This window comes from Mustela nivalis, assembly GCF_964662115.1.
Source record: "Mustela nivalis genome assembly, chromosome: 5".
Lineage (NCBI taxonomy): Eukaryota > Metazoa > Chordata > Mammalia > Carnivora > Mustelidae > Mustela > Mustela nivalis.
This window is the reverse complement of record NC_139024.1, coordinates 121,984,458-122,011,380: the sequence shown is the minus strand read 5'-3', so window position 1 is coordinate 122,011,380 and position 26,923 is coordinate 121,984,458. Positions and strand designations below refer to the sequence as shown.

At 45.9% G+C, this 26,923-nt stretch overlaps 2 protein-coding genes across 6 annotated transcripts; both read left to right on the top strand.

The window, feature by feature from the left end:
* On the top strand, positions 1–5,290 carry PRR3 (proline rich 3). Of its 2 annotated transcripts, XM_082732947.1 has the most exons (5): positions 1–134; positions 853–915; positions 2,888–3,070; positions 3,420–3,710; positions 3,974–5,290. In XM_082732947.1, the coding sequence occupies exons 1-5, from the start codon at positions 29–31 to the stop codon at positions 4,078–4,080; spliced, it is 750 nt and encodes a 249-aa protein (XP_082589073.1). In that variant the 5' UTR covers positions 1–28; the 3' UTR covers positions 4,081–5,290. The 2 variants fall into 2 exon arrangements, with proteins under 2 accessions (XP_082589073.1, XP_082589074.1); XM_082732948.1 differs by lacking the exon at positions 2,888–3,070.
* Positions 5,291–9,752: 4,462 nt separating this feature from the next.
* ABCF1 (ATP binding cassette subfamily F member 1) lies at positions 9,753–26,751 on the top strand. 4 transcript variants are annotated; one of them, XM_082732930.1, is made up of 25 exons: positions 9,753–9,919; positions 16,444–16,490; positions 16,898–16,987; positions 17,102–17,228; positions 17,378–17,415; positions 17,502–17,609; positions 18,383–18,457; positions 18,544–18,660; positions 20,246–20,347; positions 20,720–20,842; positions 21,260–21,360; positions 21,451–21,536; positions 21,837–21,976; positions 22,062–22,210; positions 22,492–22,575; positions 22,765–22,889; positions 23,075–23,187; positions 23,315–23,486; positions 23,630–23,704; positions 23,797–23,867; positions 25,145–25,177; positions 25,261–25,429; positions 25,608–25,672; positions 25,761–25,833; positions 25,976–26,751. In XM_082732930.1, the coding sequence occupies exons 1-25, from the start codon at positions 9,847–9,849 to the stop codon at positions 26,140–26,142; spliced, it is 2,523 nt and encodes an 840-aa protein (XP_082589056.1). In that variant the 5' UTR covers positions 9,753–9,846; the 3' UTR covers positions 26,143–26,751. The 4 variants fall into 4 exon arrangements, with proteins under 4 accessions (XP_082589056.1, XP_082589055.1, XP_082589058.1 ...); XM_082732929.1 differs by having other exon boundaries at positions 17,099–17,228; XM_082732932.1 differs by having other exon boundaries at positions 9,754–9,919; positions 16,898–16,981.
* The last annotated feature ends 172 nt before the right edge of the window (positions 26,752–26,923 follow it).

Here is a 26,923-nt window from a genome sequence, read left to right as displayed (position 1 = left end):
TCCAGCTGCAGCCATTGCCGCAATCACGATGCCCAAACGAAAGAAGCAGAATCAGCAGCAGCCGCCGCCACTGCAGCAGCCCCCGCTGCCAGAGCGGGAGGAGACTGGAGACGAGGAGGATGGGAGTCCCATCGGTGAGGAGCCCGGGAGGGGTGTGCACATGCCTGTCAGCTGGTCGAGGGCGAAGGGTTAGGGTCTGAAAAGGTGCGGGGGAGGGGGCTCTAACGGAAGGAAGAAGGGCTCAAACACTGGGGCGGGGATGGGATCCTGTCCGGTGTGGAGTCCTGAGCGAGTTCTCTTCCTTGACCCCTCAACTTCGATCCGGCCTCTAACCTTTCTGAAGAGGGCAGGGGAGAAGATAAAGAGCTCGTGTGCGCAGTCGCAGAACGGCAAGGGAGAGGGGGCCCTAGAGAGGTTGCAGATTGCGAAGACTAGGATAACAGTTTACCGCCAGACTTGCACAGAGAAGCTAGATAGAAGTGCTGCCTTCTCTGAACTACTCCGGGGGCGGGGGGGATCGTTCTGATTGGCCAACAGTTAAAGGGAGGATTGGATTACATCTGGAATCACCCGGGATCTTTTGGGTAGCAACTAGGTTAAGGGAAAGAGAAAGCTGTAAGATAGTCTTACCGCGCGTTATACTCCTTGACTGAGTCTCCACTTTATTTTTTTTTTCCAAACTGGAAACTTTTTTTTGAGGAAAGGGCAGGTGGATTTACCTGAGAACATGTAACACTACTGAGAATGTGTCTGGCTTTACAGATTGAATTAAGAAATTAGTAGAAAAACATAAGACAGGATCATTATAACTTTAGTCCATTTTGATAACTATATTTTCATGTCTGCTCTTAGGACCACCCAGCCTTCTAGGCCCTCCCCCCATGGCCAATGGAAAGCCTGGTGACCCCAAGTCAGGTGAGGATGAGGGGGCTCTGATTCTTTGATTAGTCCTGGAGAAGGGGGCAAGGGAGGGACTAAAACCCAGGAGAACTTAAAACTAAAAGATAAGGGATTCTGTTCAAAAATGAATGGAAAGATGTATATTCACAGATTGGAAAACTCAGTGTTGTAAAAATGTCGCTTATTCCCAAATTGATCTGTAGATTCAGTGGATTCCTGGTTACAATCCCTATCAATCCCTATAATGGAAATAAACATTCTGTGTTATTACATGGAAATGCAAAAGCTGCAAATACAATCTTGAAGTTGGAGGACTTACCTGAATGTCACAATTTACTGTAAAGCTGTAGTAGTTAGGGTGTGATGTTGGCACAACAGACCTAAAAGTCAATAGCCTCGTACAAAAAGTACAGTAACAGGCCTGCACGTATGTAGACCCCTCTTTTATGATGAAGTTGGAGCTGAAATAGTGGTCATTTAAATAAATGATGCTGGATTAATTGGGTATTCTTGAGGGGGATGAAATCTGACCTATTCATATGGTATGTAAACATCAACTCCAACTGAAGTATAGATCTAAGTGTTAAAAGTAAAGAAAAATATTTTCATGGTCTTGGAGGAGATAACAGTTCTTAAATAGATAATAAACATTTTAAAGATTGATGAACTGAACTACATTAAACTTTTATTAATGAAATAATACCATTAAGAAATTAATAGGAAGTCATAGAGTAGAGGATATTTGCAACAAATAGAACCAATGAAGAGCTTGAATCTAGAATATACACAGGCCTCTTTTAGACAACCTGTTAGGAAAAATGGGCAACGTGCCAGAACAGCTCTCTCTCAAAAACCGAGATCTAAATGACCAAGAACATGTGAACAAGAACTCAATATCATTAGTTGTTAAATAATTGCAAGATGAAAACCTAACACTTCAAGTTAAGACCCTTATGCACTGTTGGTGAGACTGTAAAATGGTGCAATTCTATGGAAAACACTATGGAGTTTCCTCAGAAAAAGTTAGAAATAGAAATACCACATGATCCAGCATTCCCACTTCTGGGTATATATCCAAAAGAATGGAAAGCAGGATCTTGAAGAGATATTTGCACACTCCTATTCATAGCAGCATTATTTACAACAGCCAAGAGCTGGAGGCAATCTAAATGCCCATTGACAGAAGAATAAACAAAATATGGTATCTTCTTTTTTTTTTTTTTAAGAAAATATGGTATCTTCTTACAATGGAATAGTATTCAGCCCCAGAGAGGAAGGGAATCCTATTGCATGCTACAGCATGGATGAATCTTCAGGCCATCTTGCTAAATAAAACAAGCCAATCAAAAAAAGACAAATGTATAATTCCACTTATGAGGTATTTAAAGTAGTCAAATTCATAGAAGCAAAGTAGAATGGTGGTTAGTAAGAGCTGATTGGAGGGGGAAAAGGAGAGTTGTTCAGTACCTATAGAGTTTCAGTTTTGCAAGATGGAAAAGTTCTAAAGAGATCTGTTTCACAACAATAAGAATCTACTTAACACTACTGAAACATGCACTTAAAAATAGTTAAATGGCAAATCTTAGGCACCTGGCTGGCTCAGTCAATAGAGCATATGACTCTTGATCTCAGAGTTATGAGATCGAGCCCCACATTGGGCAGAGTTTTTTAAAAAAAGACAGCAAATTTTATGGTACATATTCCACCACAATTAAAAAGCAAAACAAAATAAAAGCACTCCCCAGAATGGCAAAGTGAAAAAAAATTGACAATACCAAGTATTGTCCAAGACTATGGAACAATTGCCACTGGGAGTATGAATTGGTACAGTCACTTTAAAAAAGAAAGTTTGACTTCATTAAACTTCAGCATACATATACCCCAGGACCCAACAATACTTCTACTACGTTTATACTCAACAGAAATGCATACATATGTGTAACAAAGACATGTATAAAAATGTTCATAGCAGCATTTTTCGTTATAGCCCCAAACTGGAATCCACCCACATGTCCACCATCAGTAGAATGGATAAATAAGTTGTTGTGTGTGCATGCAATGGGATACTACACTGCAATGAAAATGAACGAACTCCTGCTACAGGCAACCTGGATGAATCTCACAAACACGATGTTGAGCGAAAGGAGCCAGACAGAAAAGAATGCAGACTGTATGATTCCATTTGTGCGAAGTTCAAAAACAGGCAAAAACTAACCTATGGTGCTAGAAGTCAGGAGAGTGGTTACCTTTGGGGAGGAGGGTGGAATAGTTGGGGGGGGGCACAAAGTGGGGAGGATTTTCGAGTGCTAAGAAGGCTCTATCCCTTCACCTGGGTGGTAAAATCACAGGTGTGTTTACTTTGATGGCAGTTGAGTTGTACATTTAAAATTGGTGTATTTTTCTGTATGTATATTGTACTTCAATAAAAAGTAAAACAACAAAAACACAGGGCTGCTTTATCAGAATTAAGCTGGCCACTGATCACCTTTCCATGTCTTTCTTTCTCTCTTATTCTTCAGCTCTTCACAGAGGTCCTCCAGGATCAAGAGGACCAATGATTCCACCACTGCTGAGTCTCCCACCGCCTCCTCGGGGTAGAGGCCCAATTCGGGGAGGCCTAGGCCCCAGGTGTGGCCCATATGGTCGTGGTTGGTGGGGGGCCAATACTGAACCTCCTTTTCCTGGACCAGGCCATGGGGGCCCTTCCAGGGGAGGCTTTCACAAAGAGCAGAGAAATCCTCGAAGGCTGAAAAGTTGGTCTCTTATCAAAAATACCTGCCCGCCGAAGGATGGCCCGCAAGTTATGGAAGGTAAGGTCCATTTTTCTTATGCCTATAACATTTAATATCCACCACTCCCCAAATGCCTGTGACTCTTCTCTTTTGGGTTGTCCTTTGTCCTTCTGAAGTAAGAGTAGCCCTGAATGTGTTTTTCTCCCAGGAAAATGACTACCATTCTAAAATGTCTGGAAGTGGTAGGGAGTAGAAAATCTGACTGCCCTCTCTTTCTCTGCTTTTGTTACATTTTTTTCCTTTCTTTTATTTTAAACTGCTCAATTTTGACTTGTTTACAGACAAATCCAACCGCCCCGTTTGCCGACACTTTGCCAAAAAGGGCCACTGTCGATATGAAGACCTCTGTGCCTTCTACCACCCAGGTGTCAATGGACCTCCTCTGTGAGACTGTGCCTTCCTATCCAGGCTGGAAGGAGCCCACTGACCTAGTCGCCATATATTTCCCTGTGGCCCTGTGATGGCTACTGTGAGGCTGTTCTACCCACCACCCTCAGTCAGTGACACCCACCCCTATCCACAGCCTTCCAGTTTGGGGTCCAGAGCTGTTTCATCACTGGTGCCCAGTATGTGGGCTTTCTTCTGATCCAGCCTCCAGAGACTCATCTTCAGGACCCCATCTTTGCTCCCTTCAACTGCCTCCTGGATCCTCTTCCCCATCGCCAACTGACTGCTGAACAGGAAACCTCTTTGGTGCTGTTTCTTGTACATCTGTCCACCTCGCCCCTGGTACTGCCTTCGATTCCTGAGAGCCCTGGAGCAGTTTCCTACCATTCCCTTCTTCTAGCTGCTTGTTTTAAGTCCTTTTTATGTGACAGCCCCTACCCCCAAAGTTGCCAGTTGCTCTGTGAAACTGAGCAGGTCAACCAGGTTGACCTGGGGTCAAATATGGACGACTGGTACAGTCTCCCTGAAAGGCCACTCTCCCTGCTTTTGGATTTTGTAGTTTCTTCGTCAGTAGCATGATCCCCACTGCTCTGGTCTGTGATCACTGTGCTTTGTGAAACTGTGCATCCCCTCCTACGTAGCCTTTCTCAGTGTCCGTGGCATCTTTGTGACTTCCCAACACTAGAGTAAGTTTTTCTGCCAAAATGAGTGAGGCTCTTGGTGCCCTCTAGACTTTCCACACCTCCCAACATGGGAGAATTTGAAACTTTCCACAAGACTGCCTCTCTAGTCTCCCCATTCTCCTGGTGTTGGTTTTTCTGGGTTTGACATAGCCCATGAGATGTCCTCTGAAGCCTCTGATGGGCTACCCTATTTCCTCTCCAGCCCACTTTAGTTAGAGTACGTCATTGTGAGGCCACCAGCCCTTTTGTCTGAATTCTGTGAATCTCCACCCAGCCTACCTTTGGGTGGAACCTGGACAGTACTGTCGCCCTCATCTAACCTTCTTCCCTACATCCTTGGTACTGGTTGTTTTCTGTGAAAACGGCAGTGAACAGGTTTGGTTTTGAACTGGCCCAGAAGAAATGGGTCAGGAGTTGTGTGGGCAAGAGGGAAGGATGAGAGCCGTTGGAGAACTGAGAGAATTTTTTTTTCTTTCTAACATTTTTTATATTAGTAATAAATGCAGTGGAAACAAGTGTTTTCTTCAATCCCTGTGTTCCAGTCATCTCTGGAGGTGCAGATAAGGGTGTTCTTTTTGGAGTCACTTTATTCTTCCATTTTTTCATATATAGTGGTGTTGGAGAAGGAAAAAGCTTGAGTTTTTTTTCAGTCTGAAGGAACTAGTGAGGTCCCATAACCTACAAGCATCAGACACACCAGGCTGCATTATGTTCAAGGGTAAGGCCTTAGAGGAGAAAGGAGAGGCCAAGTATCCACAGAGTAATTTTGTAATGTTCTACCCATGTTTGTAGGTTTGGTGATTATGGAGTTGTGATGACAAAACAGTCTTTTTTTTTTTTTTAAGATTTTATTTATTTATTTGACAGGCAGAGATCACAAGTAGGCAGAGAGGCAGGCAGAGAGAGAGGAAGAAGCAGGCTCCCTGCTGAGCAGAGAGCCCGATGTGGGGCTTGATCCCAGGACCCTGGGATCATGACCTGAGCCGAAGGCAGAGGCTTTAACCCACTGAGCCACCCAGGCGCCCCGACAAAACAGTTTTTAAACAAATATTTGTAGAATAACTATGGGCCTGACAGTATACTAGGCACTAGAAATAACGAAAATCAATGTTTAAATCTACAGGGGAGACACTTTTTTTTTTTTTAAGATTTTATTTATTTATTTCACAGAGAGATCACAAGTAGAGAGAGAGGAGGAAGCAGTTCCCTGCTGAGCAGAGAGCTCTTTGCGGGGCTGGATCCCATGACCCTGAGATCATGACCTGAGCCGAAAGCAGAGGCTTAACCCACTGAGCCACCCAGGCGCCCCGTACAGGGGAGACACGTTTATCAAAAAATCATGAATATGTGTAAGGTCACACCTGTCAAAAGTGAGACATAATGCAAAGAGAGTATGTAATAAACGGAGACTGGGAAGGTGACATCTGAGACAAGCTCTGAAGGACAAGCTGTGGAAAAGCAAAGTCTAAGCAAAAGTGTTCACCAAGAGATGGGAAAAGTAGGAGATGAGGCAGAAGGAAGAAGAGCTAGACCACTCAGGACCTTGCAGAACCCACAGTCTTGGGTCTTTTCATTAATCCTTTGAACGGTTTTTAGGCAGGTTGGTATGGATTAGATTCATTTTTCAACAAGATCATATGGGTGTATGGATCTTTGGAGCCGACCAGGCTTGGAAATGCCTTCAAAAGTAATTTCACTAGTCCAGGTGAGTTATGATACAGACTTGGGTAGTAGACCAGAGAAAAGCAGACATTTTATTTTTTTTAAAGATTTTATTTATTCATTTGACAAGAGTAGGCAGAGAGGAGGAAGTAGGCTCCCTGATGAGCAGAGAGCCCAATGTGGGGCCCGATCCCAGGACCCTGCGATCATGACTTTAGCCGATGGCAGAGGCTTTAACCCACTGAGCCACCCAGGCGCCCTGAAAAGTAGACATTTTTAAAATAAGAGATCGAAATGAAAGTATCAGTTTTCTCGGGGTAGTTCTGGGTTGCATAACTACCATTTAAAAAGAAAGATACAGGGATAACGCTAGGAATTCAGAATGAATCTGAGCTGTCATTTTAAGAACTCTGAGAAGAGAGAAAATAGGTGGGTATACAGGTTTGTATTCATATTAAAACTAGTGACAAATGTTTTGCATATCTAACTTTTACAGTATAAGTGGTAGTTAAACCATAAGCAGGGAAACATTCACTAAATATTAAGTACCTACTATGACCCGGTTTATCAGCTTTTAAGCACAGTTTTAACAGAAACCAAAGTTAGTCCTAAAGCAAAATAGAAATTAATTTCTCAAAATTCAAGAGGTAGACAGCCCAAGGTAGGCCACCACCTCAGGTACTCAGAACCCCTTCCCCCAGGTTTCAGCTCCACAACTACCAGGGTCAGATACTCCTATTTGTGGTTTGGGAAACAACGCTAGTTTATCCATGCTCCAATTCTCAAGATGGACCAGGAAGGGCAGAGGACACCGGCTTTCTTGGAGGAAATTTCCTTAAAGCTAACACAGCTCTTCAACTTTATGCCACTGACCATAATAACTAGTCTTCCTAGCTGCCACCGAAGCTTTGAAAAATTATTTTTATTCAAGCAGCTATGTGCTAAGCAAAATACTGGATTTTCAGAATGAATATCCTCTATTAGCCCCTCTGCTAAAATTTCAGGATGCAGTAGAAGATAAGACAAAGTGTTAATGCCCTCCAGCCAAAGACCACCAGGAACACATCCAAAAAACTGGATTTATTAATTCTGCAGAAGTTGTCTCACTAATGGAGGTTTAGGAATGACAGGACTAGCATCTGTGCTAGGTGATTTGGAGAGAAGTTTCAGGGATGTGAAATTATTCTGGGTTGGATACTATCAGGAAGTGAGGACAATTATGATTGCACATTTTTTAAATTTTTTTATAATATTTTATTTATTTATTTGACAGAGATCACAAGTAGACAGAGAGGCAGGCAGAGAGAGAGAGAGAGAGGGAAGCAGGCTCCCTGGTGAGCAGATAGCTTGATGTGGGACTCGATCCCAGGACCCTGAGATAAAGGCAGCGGCTTAAACCACTGAGCCACCCAGGCGCCCTGATTGCACATTTTTTAAAGATTTTATTTATTCATTTGAGAGAACAAGCAGGGGGGACAGCAGAGGGAGAGGAAGAAGCAGAATTCCCTCTGAGCAGGAAGCCCAACACAGGACTCCATCCCAGAAAGCTGGGATCATGACCTGAGCCAAAAGCAGATGCTTAAGTGATTGAGCCACCCAGGAACCCCGTGCAATTGTACATCTTAAAAAATCTCATCTAGAAGGAGGGAGGAATGAAACATGGCTAAAAGTGTAGCTGGTCAAAGAAAGCCATCATTTTGGCCTAGAGGGAGCTGTTTAATATTTTATGGTGTTTGCACAATGACCTTGCCTTTGTGCTTAGAGAAGATTATGAACTTTGTCTTAAATTCATGACAGTCACAGTAGCCTTTTCTGACATTGGTGTTCTGTGAGGTTATTTCAACTTGAGCACCATGGCCTATCTCTTAGGGTCAGGCCAATTCCCAGTTGTCAGGAGCTCTTTTTCTTGAACATGAACACATGAATAATTATAGATGGTGATTAATGATTGGGGCTACTCAAGATACGGTAGTTGGGATAGAACTCTGAGGAATCTGTTGCTGAAGTCACCTGAGAGGAGAATGTCACGTGGGAAGAAGAGAGTTCACAGGACAGCCTTGAGGAGGGCTGACATTTGGTGGCCAAGTAAGAATGAGGATGAAACTAACAAGGAGATGGAAAAGGGTTGGCTAGAGGGGGTTGTGGAGATATCTCGGAGTGTAGTGTCTTCTTTTTGCTTAATAAATATATTTTTTGAATAAATGAAGTAGACATGGCTTGCTGCTGAGGGGGAAATGGAAAAAGAGAATTACCTTTCAGTTTGGGCCCTGGTAACCGAGAGGTGGTGTGATTTCTTGATGGGAAACGTGGGAGAGACATGGTTAAGGAGTAAAAACAAGAGCTCAGTTTTGCACATAATAATTCGAGGTACTTATTAGAGATCTCAGAGAGGAAGTCCAAAAAGCAGTTGGTGTTTACGGCAGAAGTTGGGGTCAAGAAGAGATGTTCATCAGTTATGGATGGTATTTAAAGTCATGAGACGTAGGTGATAAATCTAGATAAGAATGTCAAAGAATGTGCCTCAATATATTTAGACTTAAAAGGAGAGAAAGAGAGCTGCCACTGAAATGGAAGGGAAACCTGCAGAGAGCACAGTCCCTGAAAAACGCAAAGGAAGTGGGAGCTACTGTGTGTGAAATGCTGCTGGGAGAGTAAGATAAGGACAGAGAATTGGTCCCCAGTCTGTTGGCCTTGGCAAGAATAGACTCAGATAATGGTATAGAGACAAGAGCATGATTATAATGGTTTAAGGGAAGAACAGGAGCTGAAAGAGTTATGGGAGCATCTACTCCCACGTCTATTGAGTGGTACAGTTAGAAGCAAGCCCAAATCTTGACTGTGGTGGTGGTTTAATGGTTGTATATATGCCAAAAGTTTGATCCAAGTGTACATTTTGCAGTTTATTCCCCGTCAATTTATTGTATGTGCAGTTTATGTGTATCAATTGTACCTCAGAAAAACTGTTGGTCTCCCCCCCGAATCCCAACAAAAATGAACCCAAGCTTCACCACACTGTTAGGCGACGGTTCGTCGTTTACAACTCTACACTTGAGGTCTTTGCACCACGCCTCTTTCTAAGTAGACAGACTGAGTCTTTCTGCTCCTAATCACTTAAAGAACAAAAACAAAGAAAAAAAGGATGCCTCTGTTCCTCCGTACTAGTCCGAAATTACTATGTTCAGTACTTAATCACGCAGCGTTGTGGAGTCACTAGCTCAAGATTCCCGGACAGCGGTCAGTGCTTTGTTGACGTTGGCCCCGCCCCGTCGCCGCAGGCACGCCCCGCGAAATAACTGCGAGGCGCGCACGTGCACCGCGGAAGGACAGGCTGGCCGTGGAGAGCCCGCCCCCATTGGGAGCCCACGCTACCGGAAGCGGAAATAGCACCCGGCGTCTCCAGAGTAGCTGTAACTGCCACCGCGATGCCGAAGGGGCCCAAGCAGCAGCCGCCGGAACCCGAGTGGATCGGGGACGGAGAGAGTACAAGCCCCACAGGTGAGGCTGATGGGCAGGGAACCAACGAGAGAGGAAAGGGGAGAAGAGAGTGCGCATGTTTTAGGAAGGGGTCACGGGGTGTAAGCCTGACGGCCGTGAGAGAGGCCACTGCGCATGCGTTTAATGGAGCTAGAAAGCTTTTACCCAGGCGGGAGCGAATTGGGTGGGAGCGGAAGAAAAAGTGCCGGGGTGTCGCGCAAGAGTTTCAGTGGGACTGGGCAAGAGACAAGGAAAAGTATATGGCGCCGCGGGAGAGATGGGGAGAAATAAGAAAGCCCTCCTTCCCTTTTGAACACCTTCCCCACCATGCTGTATTCTACATTCCTCAGGAATCTGTAACCAGTGCCTCGATACCCCTGCTGCAGCGCGATCGTACACGCACGCACATAGACCGCGCCACGCACCCACACCCCTTCGGGAGCGAGAGGATGACTCCCTTTGAGCTCTTGCGTAATACACATTAGGCTCATCTGGAGCAAGAACGTGGTGTAGCTACTGGGTGTTGGAATGAGAGTTAAGGTTTACTTAAAAACCCAGAATGTTTGTTGAGCAGCTGCTTTTTATCACCGTATACACTGTGCTGAGGGGAGGGAGAAAAAAATATGAAGACATCCTCCCAAATTTGAAGGCACTTCAAGGGGAGAGAAAATGGTTAAAAATAATTACATTTGGTACACAGTGTGACTAATTTTACAAGCATTCATTGGTTACTTCTTGTATACCTGGTACTGAGTAGAGAATTGGAAATGTAGAGGTAAAAGACAAGAGTTGCCCCAGAGGGGCACCCAGTTTAATGGAGGGGAAAGCATTAATCAGAAAATAATTGACAGAGTGATGAATGTGCTTGAGAATACTAAAAGACTACAGCAGAGAGGAGAAGCATTTATTCAGACAGATAGGGTAGGAATGTCAGCAAAGCCTCCCAGGAATATGTGGTAGCTGAGTTAATTCTGGAAGGATAAGTATGAGTTAGCCAGAGGAGGAGAATTTCAAGCAGAGGAAGAAGTTTGTGCAAAGGTAAAGACAGGTGAGGATGTCTGGTTCCCAGTATTGGGTGACTAATGTGATGGGGCTGGAAAGATGTTCAGGAGACAAATAATGGAAGATTTCTTAACTATTCCAAAGACCTCAATCCTGAAGACATTAGGGACGACTCATTGAAGTGCTTAAGGAGTAATCTGATCAGCTCATCCTGACAACACTGAGCAGTGGAGAATGGGTTGAATAGATCAAGATTGGAGGCAGGATGACCATATGGGTAAGAGGCTCTAGCGATGATCTAGGTGAGAAGCAATAAGAAAGTGAGCCAATGGGACGCCTGGGTGGCTCAGTTGGTTAAGCAGCTGCCTTCAGCTCAGGTCATGATCCCAGGGTCCTGGGATTGAGTCCCACATCAGGCTCCTTGCTCAGCAGGGAGCCTGCTTCTGCCTCTGCCCGCCATTCTGTCTGCCTGTGCTCGCTCTCTCCCCCTCTCTCTCTCTGATAAATAAATAAAATCTTTTAAAAAAAAAAAAAAAAAGAAAAAGAAAGTGAGCCAAGGCAGCGAAGACTAAAAGAGTACTGAGGAGATGGCATTGAGCAGGTCTGAGAACTGACTGAAGGAAGAAGGATTAAAAATGACACTCAGGGGGCGCCTGGGTGGCTCAGTGGGTTAAAGCCTCTGCCTTCAGCTCAGATCATGATCCCAGGGTCCTGGGATCCAGCCCCACATCTGGCTCTCTGCTCAGCGGGGAGCCTGCTTCCTCCCTTTCTCTCTGTCTGCTTCTCTGCCTACTTGTGATCTCTGTCAAATACATACATTTAAAAAAAAAAAAAAAGAATGACAGGTAACTCAGTGGGTAGACTATTGCTTGAAATCAGGAATGGGCTGTAGGATTGGGAGTGGGAAGAGGTAAGGTCAACTTTTGAAAGCCAAGTTGGGGATTTCTGGGAACCCCCCCCCCCAACCCCGGAATCTTTTAAGAGCATATGGCAGGAAGAGAGATCTTAGGCTAGAAGTAAAGACACAGGCGTGTTGTTGAAAGGCTGGATGCAGAAAAGTCTGCTAGGGAGAATATGCAGATTGAAGCCAAAAAAGGACAGAAGATAGGTCCCCAAGAGAACCTCAGCAGTTAAGGGAAGTAAGGAAAGGAGGCAGAAGAGAGGAGACTGAAAAAGGTGAGCCATCGGGGTGCCTGGGTGGCTCAGTGGGTTAAGCCTCTGCCTTCGGCTCAGGTCATGATCTCAGGGTCCTGGGATCAAGCCCCGCATCAGGCTCTCTTCTCAGCAGAGAGCCTGCTTCCTCCTCTCTCTCTGTTTGCCTCTCTGCCTACTTGTGATCTCTCTCTCTCTGTCAATAAATAAAATATTAAAAAAAAAAAAAAAAAAAAAGGTGAGCCATCAGAGAAACTGGAGGCAAACCAGAAGCAACAAGCCCTGAAATTAAGTAATGACAGGAGAGATGTAAAAGGTTGAGGAGATGGTAGCATGGAATGTTGCAGAGAAGTCATTGCAAAATCAGGACTAAAAATACACTTTTGGGGGGCGCCTGGGTGGCTCAGTGGGTTAAGCCACTGCCTTTGGCTTAGGTCATGATCTCAGGGTCCTAAGATCGAGTCCCACGTGGGGCTCTCAGCTCAGCAGGAGCCTGCTTCCCTCTCCCTCTCTCTCTCTGCCTGCCTCTCTACTTGTGATCTCTGTCAAATAAATAAATAAAACCTTTTTTTTTTTTTTTTAAGATTTTATGTGACAGACAGAGATTACAAGTAGAGAGAGAGAAAGGGAAGCAGGCTCCCTGCCGAGCAGAGAGCCCGACTCGGGGCTCGATCCCAGGACCCTGAGATCATGACCTGAGCCGAAGGCAGAGGCTTTAACCCACTGAGCCACCCAGACGCCCCAATAAAAAAAAAATATACTTTTTGGGTTGAGCACCTAAGGGGACAGTGGCAACTTTGGAAAAGAGTAGTAGTCCTTAGGAGATGATATCCAAACCGTTTTGAAGTATGTTTTAAATTAGAGTGGGAAATGAGGAAGCAGAGCTAGTGTGGACTACACTTTGGAGACTTTCAGTAAGGACAAGGGTAGCAAATGGTAATTGGGTGCGGAGATGTTGAGGTAAAGGGAAGTGTTGTATTAAGCTTTGGAGTTAGGAGTAGCTGAAGTGATGAATTGAAGCTGTTAAGAGGAGGAGAGGGGCACCTGGGTGGCTCAGTGGGTTAAGCCGCTGCCTTCGGCTCAGGTCATGATCTCAGGGTCCTGGGATCAAGTCCCACATCGGGCTCTCTGCTCAGCAGGGAGCCTGCTTCCCTCTCTCTCTCTCTCTGCTTGCCTCTCTGCCTACTTGTGATCTATCTCTGTCAAATAAATAAATAAAATCTTAAAAAAAAAAGGAGAGATGGAAGATCACTTTAGCCATACTTAGTTCTGTCCTGTTCCTTGGTGATCATGCTTTTTCAGGAGGTTCAAAGTGATGTTCTAAATTCAAAGGATTTTTTAAAAAGATTTTATTTATTTATTTGACAGACAAAGATCACAAGTAGACAGAGAAGCAGGCGGGGGGGGTGGGGGGAAGCAGGCTCCCTGCTGAGCAGAGAGCCCGATGTGGGGCTCAATCCCAGGACCCTGAGATCATGACCTGAGCCAAAGGCAGAGGCTTAACCCCCTGAGCCAGGCGCCCCTAAAATTCAAAAGAGATTTAAAGGAAGGAGAGATGATGTGGTTGTATTAGTCCTTGGGGAGAAATTAGTATTTGGGACAAGACTCCTCAGTGTTATCAAGGTGAGCTGATCCTGCCTTTTCTTCCTTCTTCTATACTGCAGTGGGTCCTTAGTCTTAAAGTTTTTAGGATTGGGGCACCTTGGGTGGAGCAGTCGGTTAAGTGTCAGACTCTTGGTTTTGGCTCAAGTCATGATCTTAGGGTCCTAGGACTTCGGCTCAAGTCAGGGCATCTGGGTGGTTCAGTTGGGTAAGCATCTGCCTTTAACTCAGGTAGTGATCTAGGGTCCCAAGATTGAGCCCCATATAGGGCTCCCTGGTCAGCAGGGAGCCTGCTTCTCCCTCTCCCTCTGCCTGCTGCTCCCCCTACTTGTGCTGTCTCTCTCTCAAATAAATAAATAAAATCTTAAAAAAAAAAAAAAAACAAAAGATTTTTTCTCTTTTTCCCTGTGCCCCTCGCCCTGCACTCTGTTTTTCTCAGATGAGTAAATAAAATCTTTTAAAGTAACAACAAAAAAATGTCTTAAGAGATTAAATTCTTTGGAATAGCATATAAAACCTTTCATTATTTCTTCTGCATATCTTTTCAACTCAGTCACATTACTCAGCTGATTTGGGGATCAAATTTTAAAATATGTTCTGGGGGCGCCTGGGTGGCTCTGTGGGTTAAAGCCTCTGTCTTCAGCTCGGTTCATGGTCTCAGGGTCCTGGGATCGAGCCCCACGTTGGGCTCTCTGCTCAGCAGGGAGCCTGCTTCCTCCTCTCTCTCTGCCTGCCTCTGTGCCTGCTTGTGATCTCTGTCAAATAAATAAATAAAATCTTTAAAAAAAAATTCTTAAAATATGTTCCGGATGGAAGACACAGATTAAGGAAAGTCAGACTACGTATGCCTGGGGCTTAATCAGGGAGCAAGGAGAAGTTAATGTCCAGAACCTAGGTGTGGGTAGGGAAAAGGATATAACAGAAAAGATAGGATAGGACCCTTTTAATTTGCCAAGCCTTAAATTACTGAGATTATCCTTGGATAATTGCAGTTTTAGGCATATAGATATCAGTAAAACTTCCCTGAATAATTGATTACTACGGACTATGTGGAATTTTAGCCTAAAAATATTTAATGTGGGGAACCCCTGTTTGTCTCAGTTGGTAGAGAATGTGACTGTTGACCTCAGGATCATGAGGTCAAGCCCCACATTGGGCATGGAATCTACCTTTAAAAGGGGGGGGGCACCTGGGTGGCTCAGTTGTTGAGCATCTGCCTTCAGCTCAGGGCACCATTCCAGGTCCTGGGATTGAGCCCCGAATCCGGCTCCCTCCTCAGCAGGAAGCCTGTTTCTCCCTCTCTCACTCCCCCTGCTTGTGTTCTCTCTTTCGCTATGCTTCTCTCTGTCAAATAAATAAAATCTTTAAAAAAAAGAAAGAAAGAAAGAAAGAAAAATACTTAATGTGGTGGGTAGCAGAAAGCCATTTATTTATTTATTTGCTTGTTTGTTTTAAGTTAACAATCCAGGAGTGCTTTTGGATAGATGGGTTGATTTGGAGGGGAACATGATGGTGGGGAGGACTGGACAGGAAGAGAAATTCTAAGACTGCTGGATGCATCCCAATCTGATAGGGCAGGGAGAGGAAGTTAGTTAGCCTTCAGGGAAGCAGGGTTGGATAGAAAGCAGGAGCTGAAATTTGTTCAGTCAGTCACATTTTATCCCACTTTGTTCCAGGGGAACTCAAGCCAAACAGTCTGTCACGTGCTCTCTGGGATGAAAGACTGATGTACAAACAGTTAAATATAACGCAGTGTGATTTTAGCTAGAATGTTATGTGAGCAGAGCAGGTGGGGCATAGACCCAGATACTCATTTACTTACCAGAGAGCTCTGTTTACACAGTCTGTGCTTTTCTTTTTTCTTTTTTTAAAGATTTTATTTATTTATTTATTCTACAGACAGAGATCACAAGTAGGCAGAGAGGCAGGCAGAGAGAGAGGAAGGGAAGCAGGCTCCCTGCCAAGCAGAGAGCCCAATGCAGGGCTGGATCCCAGGACCCTGGGATCATGACCTGAACCGAAGGCAGAGGCTTTAACTCACTGAGCCACCCAGGACCCCCCAGTCTGTGCTTTTCACAAATGACATATGGGAAACTGAATTTATCATTTTTTTTTAAAGATTTTATTTATTTGTCAGAGAGGGAGAGAGAGCGAGCACAGGCATACAGAATGGCAGGCAGAGGCAGAGAGAGAAGCAGGCTCCCTGCCGAGCAAGGAGCCTGATGTGGGACTCGATCCCAGGACGCTGGGATCATGACCTGAGCCAAAGGCAGCTGCTCAACCAACTGAGCCACCCAGGCGTCCCTGATCATATTTTTGTCCTACTTTCCCCCTCATGGGTAACAAGGGTAGGGAGAAGGGACTTTCTCTTCCACTGTATCCTGAAGTAATAAATGGTACCACTAGTGCCACTAATTTTCCAAGTAACAATACAGGAGTCATTGGGGCACCTGGCTGGCTCAGTTGGTGTAGGACTCTTGATCTCGGGGTTGTGGTCTTAAGCCCCACGTTGGGTATAGGGATTAAAGAAAATCTTTAAAAAAACAAAAAATACTGTCATCTCTGAATATTGTAACTACTTACACAGCTGGGAGCTCTGTCTTTACTATATGAATTCTACTCCCTTCCACTGCCACTATGGCACCATTGTCTTTTGTGGGACAGTGCAAATGCCTAGAGAATGATAGAAAATAGTAAAATAGAGTGGAGCCAATGAGAGCTTTGCAGGGAAGATTATGCTGCTTTGGAATTTGTATATAAGCATTCACAATGTCTGCTTAACCTTCTAGACAAAGTGGTGAAGAAGGGGAAGAAGGACAAAAAGACCAAAAAGACGGTGAGGAAATGAGGGTTGTGGGTGAGAAATGACCATGGGTGTTTCCAATCAAAATATAGCCACGTGGGCCACCTGGGTGGCTGAGTCAGTTAAGTGTCTGCTTTCCGCTTGGGTTACAATCTCAGGGTCCTGGGGTCAAGCTCCACATCGGGATCCCTGCTCAACGGCGAATCTACTTCTCCCTCTCCCTCTGTGATCTCTCTCATTTCCATTCTCTCAAATAAATAAAAAAGAAAAATATGGCCATGTGTAGGAGGTGGGGAGTTCACGGGAGGAGGAAAGATGTTGTCAAGAGAGGAAGGAAGGTAAGGGTGGACTGGAGGGTCATTGGGCCTTTGTGTGGCAGAGGAGGGCTTGCTTGGTTGGTCTCTGAGACACATTAACCTATATCTTAACTACCTTTACAGTTCTTTGAGGAACTGTCTGTAGAAGATAAACAGGCTGGGGAAGAAGAGAAAGTGCTCAAGGAGAAGGAGCAACAGCAGCAGCAGGTTCAAGTATCGGGGTTCCATCCACCAACCCCTGTCCAGCCCATATTGGTTCACTCAGCTCATGGGAGATGCAGCATGGGCCAGGGCTTCATTGTCTTACTCCTGCTTTCCTTTCAGCAGCCGAAAAAAAAACGAGACACCCGAAAAGGCCGGCGGAAGAAGGATGTGGGTGATGATGGAGAAGAGAAAGAGCTCATGGAGCGTCTTAAGAAGCTCTCAGTGCCAGCCAGTGATGAGGAGGATGAGGGTAAATGACCTGAGGGGAAATGGGTGCCCCAGAATCCTTTAGTTATGAATACTAAATGATAATAGTAAAGTGCCTCATTCCTTGATCTTCGACTGGGGAACCAGACATTATAATGTTTCCTACTTCATCCTCTCCCCTTTTCATTTCAGTCCCTGCCCCCATGCCCCGAGGAGGGAAGAAAACTAAGGTAAGCCATCTGTGTGGTAAGCCATCTGTGTCCCAGGGGGGAACCTTGACCATCCCACTGACTTCTCCTGCCCTTTCTTTCTCTAGGCTGGTAATGTTTTTGCAGCCCTGATTCAAGATCAGAGTGAGGATGAGGAGGAAGAAGAAAAACATCCTCCTAAGCCTGCCAAGCTAGAGAAGAATCGGATCAATAAGGTGAAAGTGGCAGCTCTCCTGGTCACTCCCACCCCATCGAGCACCTTCTGGCCATGGTGTGGTAATTCCCTTGCTTTTTAAACTGCTTTTATTTATTTAAATTTTCTTTTCTTTTTTAAGATTTTATTTTTTTAATAGTTTTGTTTTAAGATTTTATTTATTTGATCTTTACATCCAATTTGGGGCTCAGACATAAGACCACAAGATCAAGAGTTGCATGCTCTACTGACTGAGCCAGCCAGGTGCCCTTGAAGCCTTTCTTAGTTTTTTATGCTTTAATGCCTTTTCCAAACTCACATCCATTATCTCCTCTTAAGATGTGCCCTCTTAGGGGCACCTCGGTCACTCAGTGGGTTAAGCCTCTACCTTCAGCTCAGATCAAGATCTCAGGGTTCTGGGATTGAGCTCAGCTCAGCTGGGAGCCTGCTTCCCCCTCTCTCTGCCTGCCTCTGTGCCTACTTGTGATCTCTTTCTGTCAAATAAATAAATAAATATAATCTTTAAAAAAAAAAAAAAAAAAGATGTGCGGTCTCAGAGCCCTCCAGTATTAGTGCCACCCCATCCACATTGCTCACTTTCCTGATTCCCAATCCCTTAGCTTTGCTGACATCATCTAGTTAGCCTTCCACTTTCATCTCATGAGGGAAGCCAGTGTTTTCCTTGATCTCATTTTCTCTTCAGCAGCACTGGGTATAGTTAATTCCCAGTTCTAGACTTCTTAGAAATACTTAGTAAACAACAAGGTATTAATTTTCTGTGTGTGTGTTCTCCAGGCTGTGTCTGAGGAACAGCAGCCTGTGTTGAAGGGCAGAAAGGGAAAGGAAGAGAAGTCAAAGGGGAAGGCCAAGGTGAGGGAGTATTGGCAGGAGGAGGGTCCCCTGCTGGGTCTCAGGCATTAGAACATTTTCATCAGACCAGTTGTCTTCACTGTTAGTCTCACAATAAGTCTGCTGCTCTGGACAATGAAGAAGAGGAGGATGAAGAAGAAGAAATAACAAAAGAAAAGGAACTACCCAGACAAGGGAAGGAGAAAGCCAAGAAGGCAGAGCCGGTATGTATTTTGGTGTTGGGAGAAGATGGGCTGAGGTATTAGCATTCTGTGGCCCTTGGTTTGGGGAGGGGAGCAGAATCTGGGGTGGTGTTAAATACTGCAGTTGACAGGCTTCTGTAAAGGGCCACAAAATAAATATTTTTGGCTTTACGGACTTCATACAATCTTTGGTGCATATTCAATTTATTTTTTTTAATGATTTTATTTATTTATTTGACAGACATGAGATCACAAGTAGGCAGAGAGGCAAGCAGAGAGGAGGAGGAAGCAGGCTCCCTGCTAAGCAGACAGCCCAATGCGGGGTTCAATCCCAGCATCCTGAGATCATGACCTGACCCGAAGGTAGAGGCTTTAACTCACTGAGCCACCCAGGTGCCCCAGCATATTCTTTTTTTAAAAATAACTCTTTGAAATTGTAAAACCATTCTTAGCTTGTGGGCCATATTAATCTAGGTATCAGGTAGGATTTGGCCTGTGGCCCATTGAGAGAGGAAAGGACCCTGGTGTTACCCTCAGATGATCTGGTTTTCTGGCTCTGGCAGTCACCAGCTGTGTGACTTTTTTCCACCTCAAGGGGGCTCAGTTATCTGTGTGATCTAGTGATTTCTGAGGTCCCTGCACTTGTAGAATATTCTGATTCTGGATCCACTTAAGATTTCTCAGTGCTGGGGCACCTGGATGGCTCAGTTGTTAGGCATTAGGCGTCTGCCTTCGGCTCAGGTCATGATCCTAGGGTTCTGGGATCAAGCCCCAGAAAGAAAAAGATTCCTCAGTGCTGTATGTTAGGGTTTCTGGACATTTTTTTTGCTTGTTAGCATGTAAGAGCAGCTCATTTGATAGGTGAAGAAAAGAACCTGTTTCGTTTATTCCTCCCCCACCCCGCAGTGGTATGTGTTGTTATATCTAGAATGTAGTGGGTATGTAGAATTGTTATATTTGGGTGCCTGGGTGCCTCAGCCTTTGGTTCAGGTCATGATCCCGGGATCCTGGGATTGAGCCCCACATCGGGCTGCCTGCTCGGCAGGAAGCGTGATTCTTCCTCTCCCTCTGCTGCTCCCCTGCTTGTGTTCCCTTTCTCACTGTGTGTCAAATAAATAAAATCTTTTTTTTTTTAAAGATTTTATTTATTTATTTGACAGACAGAGATCACAAGTAGGCAGAGAGGCAGGCAGAGAGTGAGAGAGAGGAGGAAGCAGGCTCCCCGCGGAGCAGAGAGCCCGATGTGGGGCTCGATCCCAGGACCCTGGGATCATGACCTGAGCCGAAGGCAGAGGCTTTAACCCACTGAGCCACCCAGGCGCCCAAATAAATAAAATCTTTAAAAAAAAAAAAAAAAAGAAGAAGAATTGTTATATTTTATACATTCACGTTCATACCGTTTGTCTTACACAATTCCTGGCAGCAGAAGTGGCTAAAGGACTCCAGGTAGCCCAGGGGTGTGTATGAGAGAGTGATAGGACCCACCAAGATATTTCAGAACTCTGGGTGGAGAAGGAATGAATTGATTGTGGGACTGGGTAAATGACAGTAAATCTGAGTTCAGGAAGGAGTCTCTTGTTTTTTCATCACCCCCTGGTTCTCACAGGGTTCAGAGGAAGAAGGAGAGGAGGAAGAGGAAGGGGAGTCTAAGGCTGATGATCCTTATGTACACCTTAGCAAAAAGGAGAAGAAAAAGCTAAAGAAACAGGTAAGACCTTGGTCGAAGTTAGGAGCATTTGATTTTTTTTAATATTTCAATGAGCGGGGTGGTGCACCTGGCTGGCTCAGTTTTTAGAGCATGTGACTCTTGATCGTGGGCTTGTAACTTCAACCCCCACACTGGGCACAGAGATTACTTAAAACCTTTAAAAAACTATTTTCATATAGGGGACATCTGAATTAGGAGGGCAGGAAAAGAGAGCTTTGGGGGTTATTGCAAGAAAAATGGGAGTCAGGAAAGAAGTGTGTATACTGTGCGCTTTGTGTGTGTGTGTGTGTGTGTGTGTCTGATGACGTGGCTGTGTTGTGACAGGTAACTGGCATACAGTGGCCTTATAACTTGTTTTTCCTTCCTTCTCAGATGGAGTATGAGCGCCAGGTGGCTTCATTAAAAGCAGCCAATGCTGCTGAAAATGATTTCTCCGTGTCCCAAGCAGAGGTGTCCTCCCGCCAAGCTATGTTAGAAAATGCATCTGACATTAAGGTATGGTCTGAGGGGACCCTCAAACCATTTTGCTCAGGGAAGTGCCACCCTTCCCTGAGCAGTCGTGGCAGCCAAGGAAGTAAGGTATGAGTGGCATAGTCCACTGGAAGAAAACTTGGAGGCGTGTTCCATACCTTGAGTTCTGTCAACTTCAGCAAGAAAATAGGAAAACCAACAGAAGCAGAGGAGTCTGCTTTACGCTTGGGGGTAAAGTAAGGTGGGATGGGGTAGACTGGCTTAGAATTTGGGAGACTCCTGTTCAAGGTAGTGGGCAGGAAGGAGACCAGTGTGAAAAGAGGGTTATGCTGGAGATGTCTGTCAGAGACTTCTTAGCAGGGAGAAGGTTGCAGCTGCTGTGTGAGAGGGGCTCTCATATACCTATTATTTCCTCTGCCACTGTTTTCCTGATAACTGCAGCTGGAGAAGTTCAGCATCTCAGCCCATGGCAAGGAGTTATTTGTCAACGCAGACCTGTACATTGTAGCTGGCCGCCGCTACGGGCTAGTAGGACCGAATGGGTGAGGAGAGGGGCTGAAGTTGTAAAGGGGAAGGGGCTGGAAGGAAGATTTTTCAGGGGTGGCCTGGTCCCAATAGTTCTCATTCCCCAGCAAGGGCAAGACCACTCTCCTTAAGCACATCGCCAACCGGGCCTTGAGCATCCCTCCCAACATCGACGTGCTGCTGTGTGAGCAGGGTGAGGCCAGTGGTGGGATGGGTTTGGAGGGGAGGTGAAGTGGGTCTAAGGAGGTGGGCAGTTGGGGTAGAAGAGTCAACCACGAATAGAAGAAATTATAGTTATGGAGTGGGAAATGTTGTTGGGGGAGAGTGGGGACAGGGAGATGGATGCTAAGGAGAGGAGGGAGTAAAGAATATTTTATTTGAAATAAGTACAAAGTATTGAGCAAGGTCAGGCCAACCAGAAATAGAGCTGAAGGGAAAAAGGAATGGGAGTCTTGGCTCTCCTGGCGACCTGTCTGTTCTCGCCCCTGCCCAGAGGTGGTAGCAGATGAGACACCAGCCGTGCAGGCTGTTCTTCGAGCTGACACCAAGCGATTGAAGCTGTTGGAAGAGGAGCGACAGCTCCAGGGACAGTTGGAGCAGGGAGATGATACAGCTGCTGAGAGGCTAGAGAAGGTAGAGGATATGGCGCAAGGGACACGGGCTAAGCCTTGGAGGTTCCTGGAACCTTCAGACATGTGTCCTCTTCTCCCTCCTCCAGGTGTATGAGGAATTACGGGCGACCGGGGCAGCAGCTGCAGAGGCCAAAGCCCGGCGGATCTTGGCTGGTCTGGGCTTCGACCCTGAAATGCAGAATCGGCCCACACAGAAATTCTCAGGGGGCTGGCGCATGCGTGTCTCCCTGGCCAGGTGGGCCACCCACATCACTACCCTCCCTCTTCCAGCCTCCATCCATCTTATTCTATGGCCAGTAGGGAGTTTCAAGGCTTCCTGCTTCCTCCCATATCGTCTGCATTGTCAGACTGAAGATCTTTCCTCCCTACCTGGTGGTACATTTTCATTGACATCTTCTGCACAGAAGCTTCTCTGACGAGAGATTGGAAAGTAGTTTTCACCTATCAGAGGCTTCTATGGGGTTTTCTGAGCAAAGATCTACCCCTGATCCTACATTCTGCCACCCTACCCCCTAGGGCGCTGTTCATGGAGCCCACACTGCTGATGTTGGATGAGCCCACTAACCATCTGGACCTCAATGCTGTCATCTGGCTCAATAAGTGCGTCACCCACCATTACAGTCTTTGCATCATTGGTTCCCATTATGTCCTTATTTCTAGCTGTTTACACCCTGTCTTTACAGCCTAGCACTTCCTCTTTTCCTCCCTTTTTTCATTGTCTGTCTGCTTCCCCTGACTTCACCCTAACCTGACCATGGTGACATGTCCATACTCTTTTCTAAAACTCAGCTACCTCCAGGGCTGGCGGAAGACATTGCTCATCGTCTCCCATGACCAGGGCTTCCTGGATGATGTCTGCACTGATATTATCCATCTCGATGCCCAGCGGCTCCATTACTATCGGGGCAATTACAGTAAGTAGGATCATTTGTAGGGGGAGGAAAGAGATGAGGCCTAAGAAAAGGCCTCAGAACAAGGACCCAGTAGTGTTAAGCTAAGTCTTCAGAGTCCAGACAGTGATGCCCACCAACTGGTCCTGCTTTTCTCTCTGCTGGGGAGAAAGACAACCGTTGATGCCCGTCCTCCTGTTCTGCTGCAGTGACCTTCAAGAAGATGTATCAGCAGAAGCAGAAGGAACTACTGAAGCAGTATGAGAAGCAGGAGAAAAAGCTGAAGGAGCTAAAGGCAGGTGGCAAGTCCACCAAGCAGGCGGTGAGCACCTGGGGATCTCCCTGGCCTGGGGGGCGCTTCTCTCAGTACAGAGAAAGAGGGGGCTCTAGGACACTGCCCTTCATTTCATATGAAGGGTGTGGATTTCTCCTTTTCCCTTTCTCTCCAGGAGAAGCAAACAAAGGAAGCCCTGACTCGAAAGCAGCAGAAATGCCGGAGGAAAAACCAGGATGAGGAATCGCAAGAGGCTCCGGAGCTCCTGAAGCGCCCCAAGGAGTACACCGTGCGCTTCACTTTCCCTAACCCCCCGCCTCTCAGTCCTCCTGTGCTGGGTCTGCATGGTGAGCGGTGCCAGACCCTGGCGGCACGGGGCGGAACCATGTGCACCCCATGTCCTCCACCCAGCATGGGATCCATTGGCCAGGACAGGACCTTCAGGGTGACTCTGAAAAGGAAGTAAATCACTTCTTTTCCTGGTTCTCAGGTGTCACGTTTGGTTATGAGGGGCAGAAACCACTCTTCAAAAATCTGGATTTTGGCATTGACATGGACTCAAGGAGTGAGTTGGTGTCAAGTGCTTGGGGATGGGGAGCTAGACTGTGAGGGACAGTTCCTGGGGACCTCTTTAACTACCTGTCTTTGTCCTTACAGTCTGCATTGTGGGCCCTAACGGCGTGGGGAAGAGCACCCTGCTCCTGCTGCTGACGGGCAAGCTCACACCAGTAAGTCGTGGAGCCAGGACAGGGGAACGTGACAAGGGTGGTAAGACAGCTCTTCACCAGATGCTAGAATCAAGGAGTCCCTTTCTGTGCTGGCGATTTTAATATGGAACGCATCATAGATGACTCATTGTCCTAAGAGGTGCTCAAGAAAGTAGAAGTAGAGGAGAACACTGTAGATCAGTTTGGGGAGGAGAGCCAGGAGAAGAGGGGTTAGACTGGGGGTACCCTTCCCCTGTCTGTGTTTTGGTTATACAAGATATGTAAGTTCATTGTATAAATTGCATAAGTCAGAGAAAATTCTAGAGATTCCTGATATTAATTTTGATGGATTGCTTTTTCTTTTTTCTCTGCAAATGTGCGTATGTTTTTGTTTTTGTTTTTGACAAAAATGGGCTCTCGGATTGTTTTTACAGCTAGTTCTTTCAGATAATGTACATCAAGCCTTTTTTCCTTGCCAGTAGTTATCTGTGTCTTTTATTGGTTAACTATGATTTATTTGATATCTGTCACTTTGATCATTTCTGGTTTTTCATTGGAGGTCAGTTGTATAGTAAACATTCTTACTGTATGTGTTCCTGAATGCAGCATTTTTTTAGGATGTGTTCCTAAGAATTGCTTTTGGGACTTACAACACACTGCCGTACAGTGCTATACATTGGTTGTAGCCCTCTTTATTCTCTCCAGGAAAGTGTTGAGAAGGGCCCTTTTCTTCACACCACCACAAGGTGTTTTTAAAAAGATTTTATTTATTTATTTGACAGAGAGAGATCACAACTAGGCAGAGAGGCAGGCAGAGGGCAGGGGGAAGCAGGCTCCCTGCCGAGCAGGAGCCCAATGTGGGACTCGATCCCAGGACTCGATCATGACTTGAGCCGAAGGCAGAGGCCCAACCCACTGAGCCACCCAGGCATCCGGTGTTCTTAGATCCTCTCACAAACTTGTCTCTTAACCCCCATCTGAGGCTGAAAAAGGTGTCATTGGTAGGTATTGCTGGGTGGGAAGGGGGTATTCTTTGGTTGTGGTCAGTCCCCTTCTGGTTCTGAATCTGTGCTTTGTGTCTCCCTTCTTTATTCTCCTTTCACTCCCCTTTGGCTCTGTACTCTTTCCTTTCCCAGGTGTGCTGTTGTCACATTAGGGAGAACATTCAGGTTCCCTTTCCTGCATGGACTTATTCCTAGCCCAATTCTGGTTTCTGTCTCCCCTACAGAAAAGTTGGAATATGGAGTGGCAGCACCTCTCCCTTTTCCCTTATCTTCCCACTTGTGTTTTCCTTGCAGACTCGTGGAGAAATGAGAAAGAACCATCGGCTGGTAAGTTGACTTTGGGAATTTGGATATAAAGAGTTTGATAGAAAAGGTATGATTTTTATAGACCACCTCTTTCTCTTGGGCAGAAAATTGGCTTCTTCAACCAGCAGTATGCAGAGCAGCTGCGCATGGAGGAGACGCCCACTGAATACCTACAGCGGGGCTTCAACCTGCCTTACCAGGATGCCCGGAAGTGCCTGGGCCGCTTTGGCCTTGAGAGTCACGCCCACACCATCCAGATCTGCAAACTCTCTGGTACCACTGTGGGGGGTTGGGAAGGTGTCCTCTTCCATTTTCACACTTCCTGACTGTACCTAGAGTCAGAAGAGAAGAGGGGCTAGGACTTCAGGAATCTGTGCATGCACACAGTCAGCTTACATTCAGAAACATAAAGCAGTGAAGTGTCATGGTTCTCCTCTTTCCTTTGCTATAGGTGGGCAAAAAGCCCGAGTTGTTTTTGCTGAGCTGGCCTGTCGGGAGCCTGATGTCCTCATCCTGGTGAGTGGAAGTGGACTGCGGGAGGGGCCAAAGGTGGCAGTAATGAAAGGAATTGTTAACGCTTGGTCACGGAATGTCTCCTCCATAGGATGAACCGACCAATAACTTGGACATTGAGTCTATTGATGCTCTTGGGGAAGCCATCAATGAATACAAGGGCGGTAAGTTGGCTCAGGGTGCGCCTTCCTCCTTTCCTTAGGGACCAGGCTGTAGTGTCCCTTGGCCAGGGCTCTCTTTTTACAGGTTCTGAGTCTGCTCTGCCCCCCTCTTCCCTGCCTTTCACTCCCTCATCTTTTTTCAAAGCTGTGATTGTCGTCAGCCATGATGCCAGACTCATCACGGAAACCAACTGCCAACTGTGGGTGGTGGAGGAGCAGAGTGTTAGCCAGATTGATGGTGACTTCGAGGACTATAAACGGGAAGTGTTGGAGGCCCTGGGTGAAGTCATGGTCAACAGACCCCGAGAGTGAGTTTTCCTTCCTGGAAGTCTCCTGAAAGACAAGCTTGCATGGCCTAGAAGTCTCTTATTGTCTCCCTCTCTCCACTTGGACACCTCCCTCTGGTTTGCAGCTGACCCAGCAGCTACTCAGGCACGGGAATGTGGACCATGACCTTGACGTGACCAGGGTACCACTTTGATTGACTCCTTTTCTCTGAAAGACCAGTCTGTTTCAGTTTTCTTCAGAGAACTAAGCTGGCCTTATCCTTGACATCCTTCCATATACACAGAGGTGACCGTCATTGTTGTGGGCTCCATCCAGCCAAGCTTAAGTGGCCAGACTCTTATCATTAAGAACAGAGCCTCTGGTCCATCTGAAAGCTTCAGGCCCAGCTGGTCTCCTGGTCTTTGAGTGGTGCTGCTCATTTCTGGTGGATTTAATGATGACTTACTGATACAAACAGCTGTTGCAGCTTAGTGCTAGAGGCAAGTTCTAAGGCCTGTACTATTACCCAGTCCGGGGTCCAGTACCTGCAGTTGCTTGTTGAGTTGGGGACTTGAGGGCAGGAAAGAATTGCCACTCAACTTGAATCTCCCTTTACAAGGGGAGAAATAAAGGAAAGGAGTTGTTGCTACCCTATTACTGTTTGGAGATATGTGGGAGTTGGGACTGTTCTCAGTTTTTATTTGCTTTTTTCCATTTGCTAGCAGCATCCAGTATCCACTCTTCTTCACTAATACTGATGGCTGTAACTTGCAGTCTTAATGCGTTTTAGATGGTACTTACTGTTTGAGGGGCCTCGCTGCCTTCC

What these genes read in the sequence shown, in the direction of transcription:
- ABCF1 (XM_082732929.1), top strand. Translation starts at nt 9,847, where the DNA reads ATGCCGAAGGGGCCCAAGCAGCAGCCGCCGGAACCCGAGTGGATCGGG. An exon ending in AGAGAGTACAAGCCCCACAG is followed by an intron (nt 9,920 to 16,443) that starts GTGAGGCTGATG and finishes TTAACCTTCTAG; the next exon opens with ACAAAGTGGTGAAGAAGGGG. An exon ending in AGAAAAAGCTAAAGAAACAG is followed by an intron (nt 20,348 to 20,719) that starts GTAAGACCTTGG and finishes CTTCCTTCTCAG; the next exon opens with ATGGAGTATGAGCGCCAGGT.
- PRR3 (XM_082732947.1), top strand. Translation starts at nt 29, where the DNA reads ATGCCCAAACGAAAGAAGCAGAATCAGCAGCAGCCGCCGCCACTGCAG. An exon ending in GACAGAAAAGAATGCAGACT is followed by an intron (nt 3,071 to 3,419) that starts GTATGATTCCAT and finishes CTTATTCTTCAG; the next exon opens with CTCTTCACAGAGGTCCTCCA. An exon ending in TGGCCCGCAAGTTATGGAAG is followed by an intron (nt 3,711 to 3,973) that starts GTAAGGTCCATT and finishes ACTTGTTTACAG; the next exon opens with ACAAATCCAACCGCCCCGTT.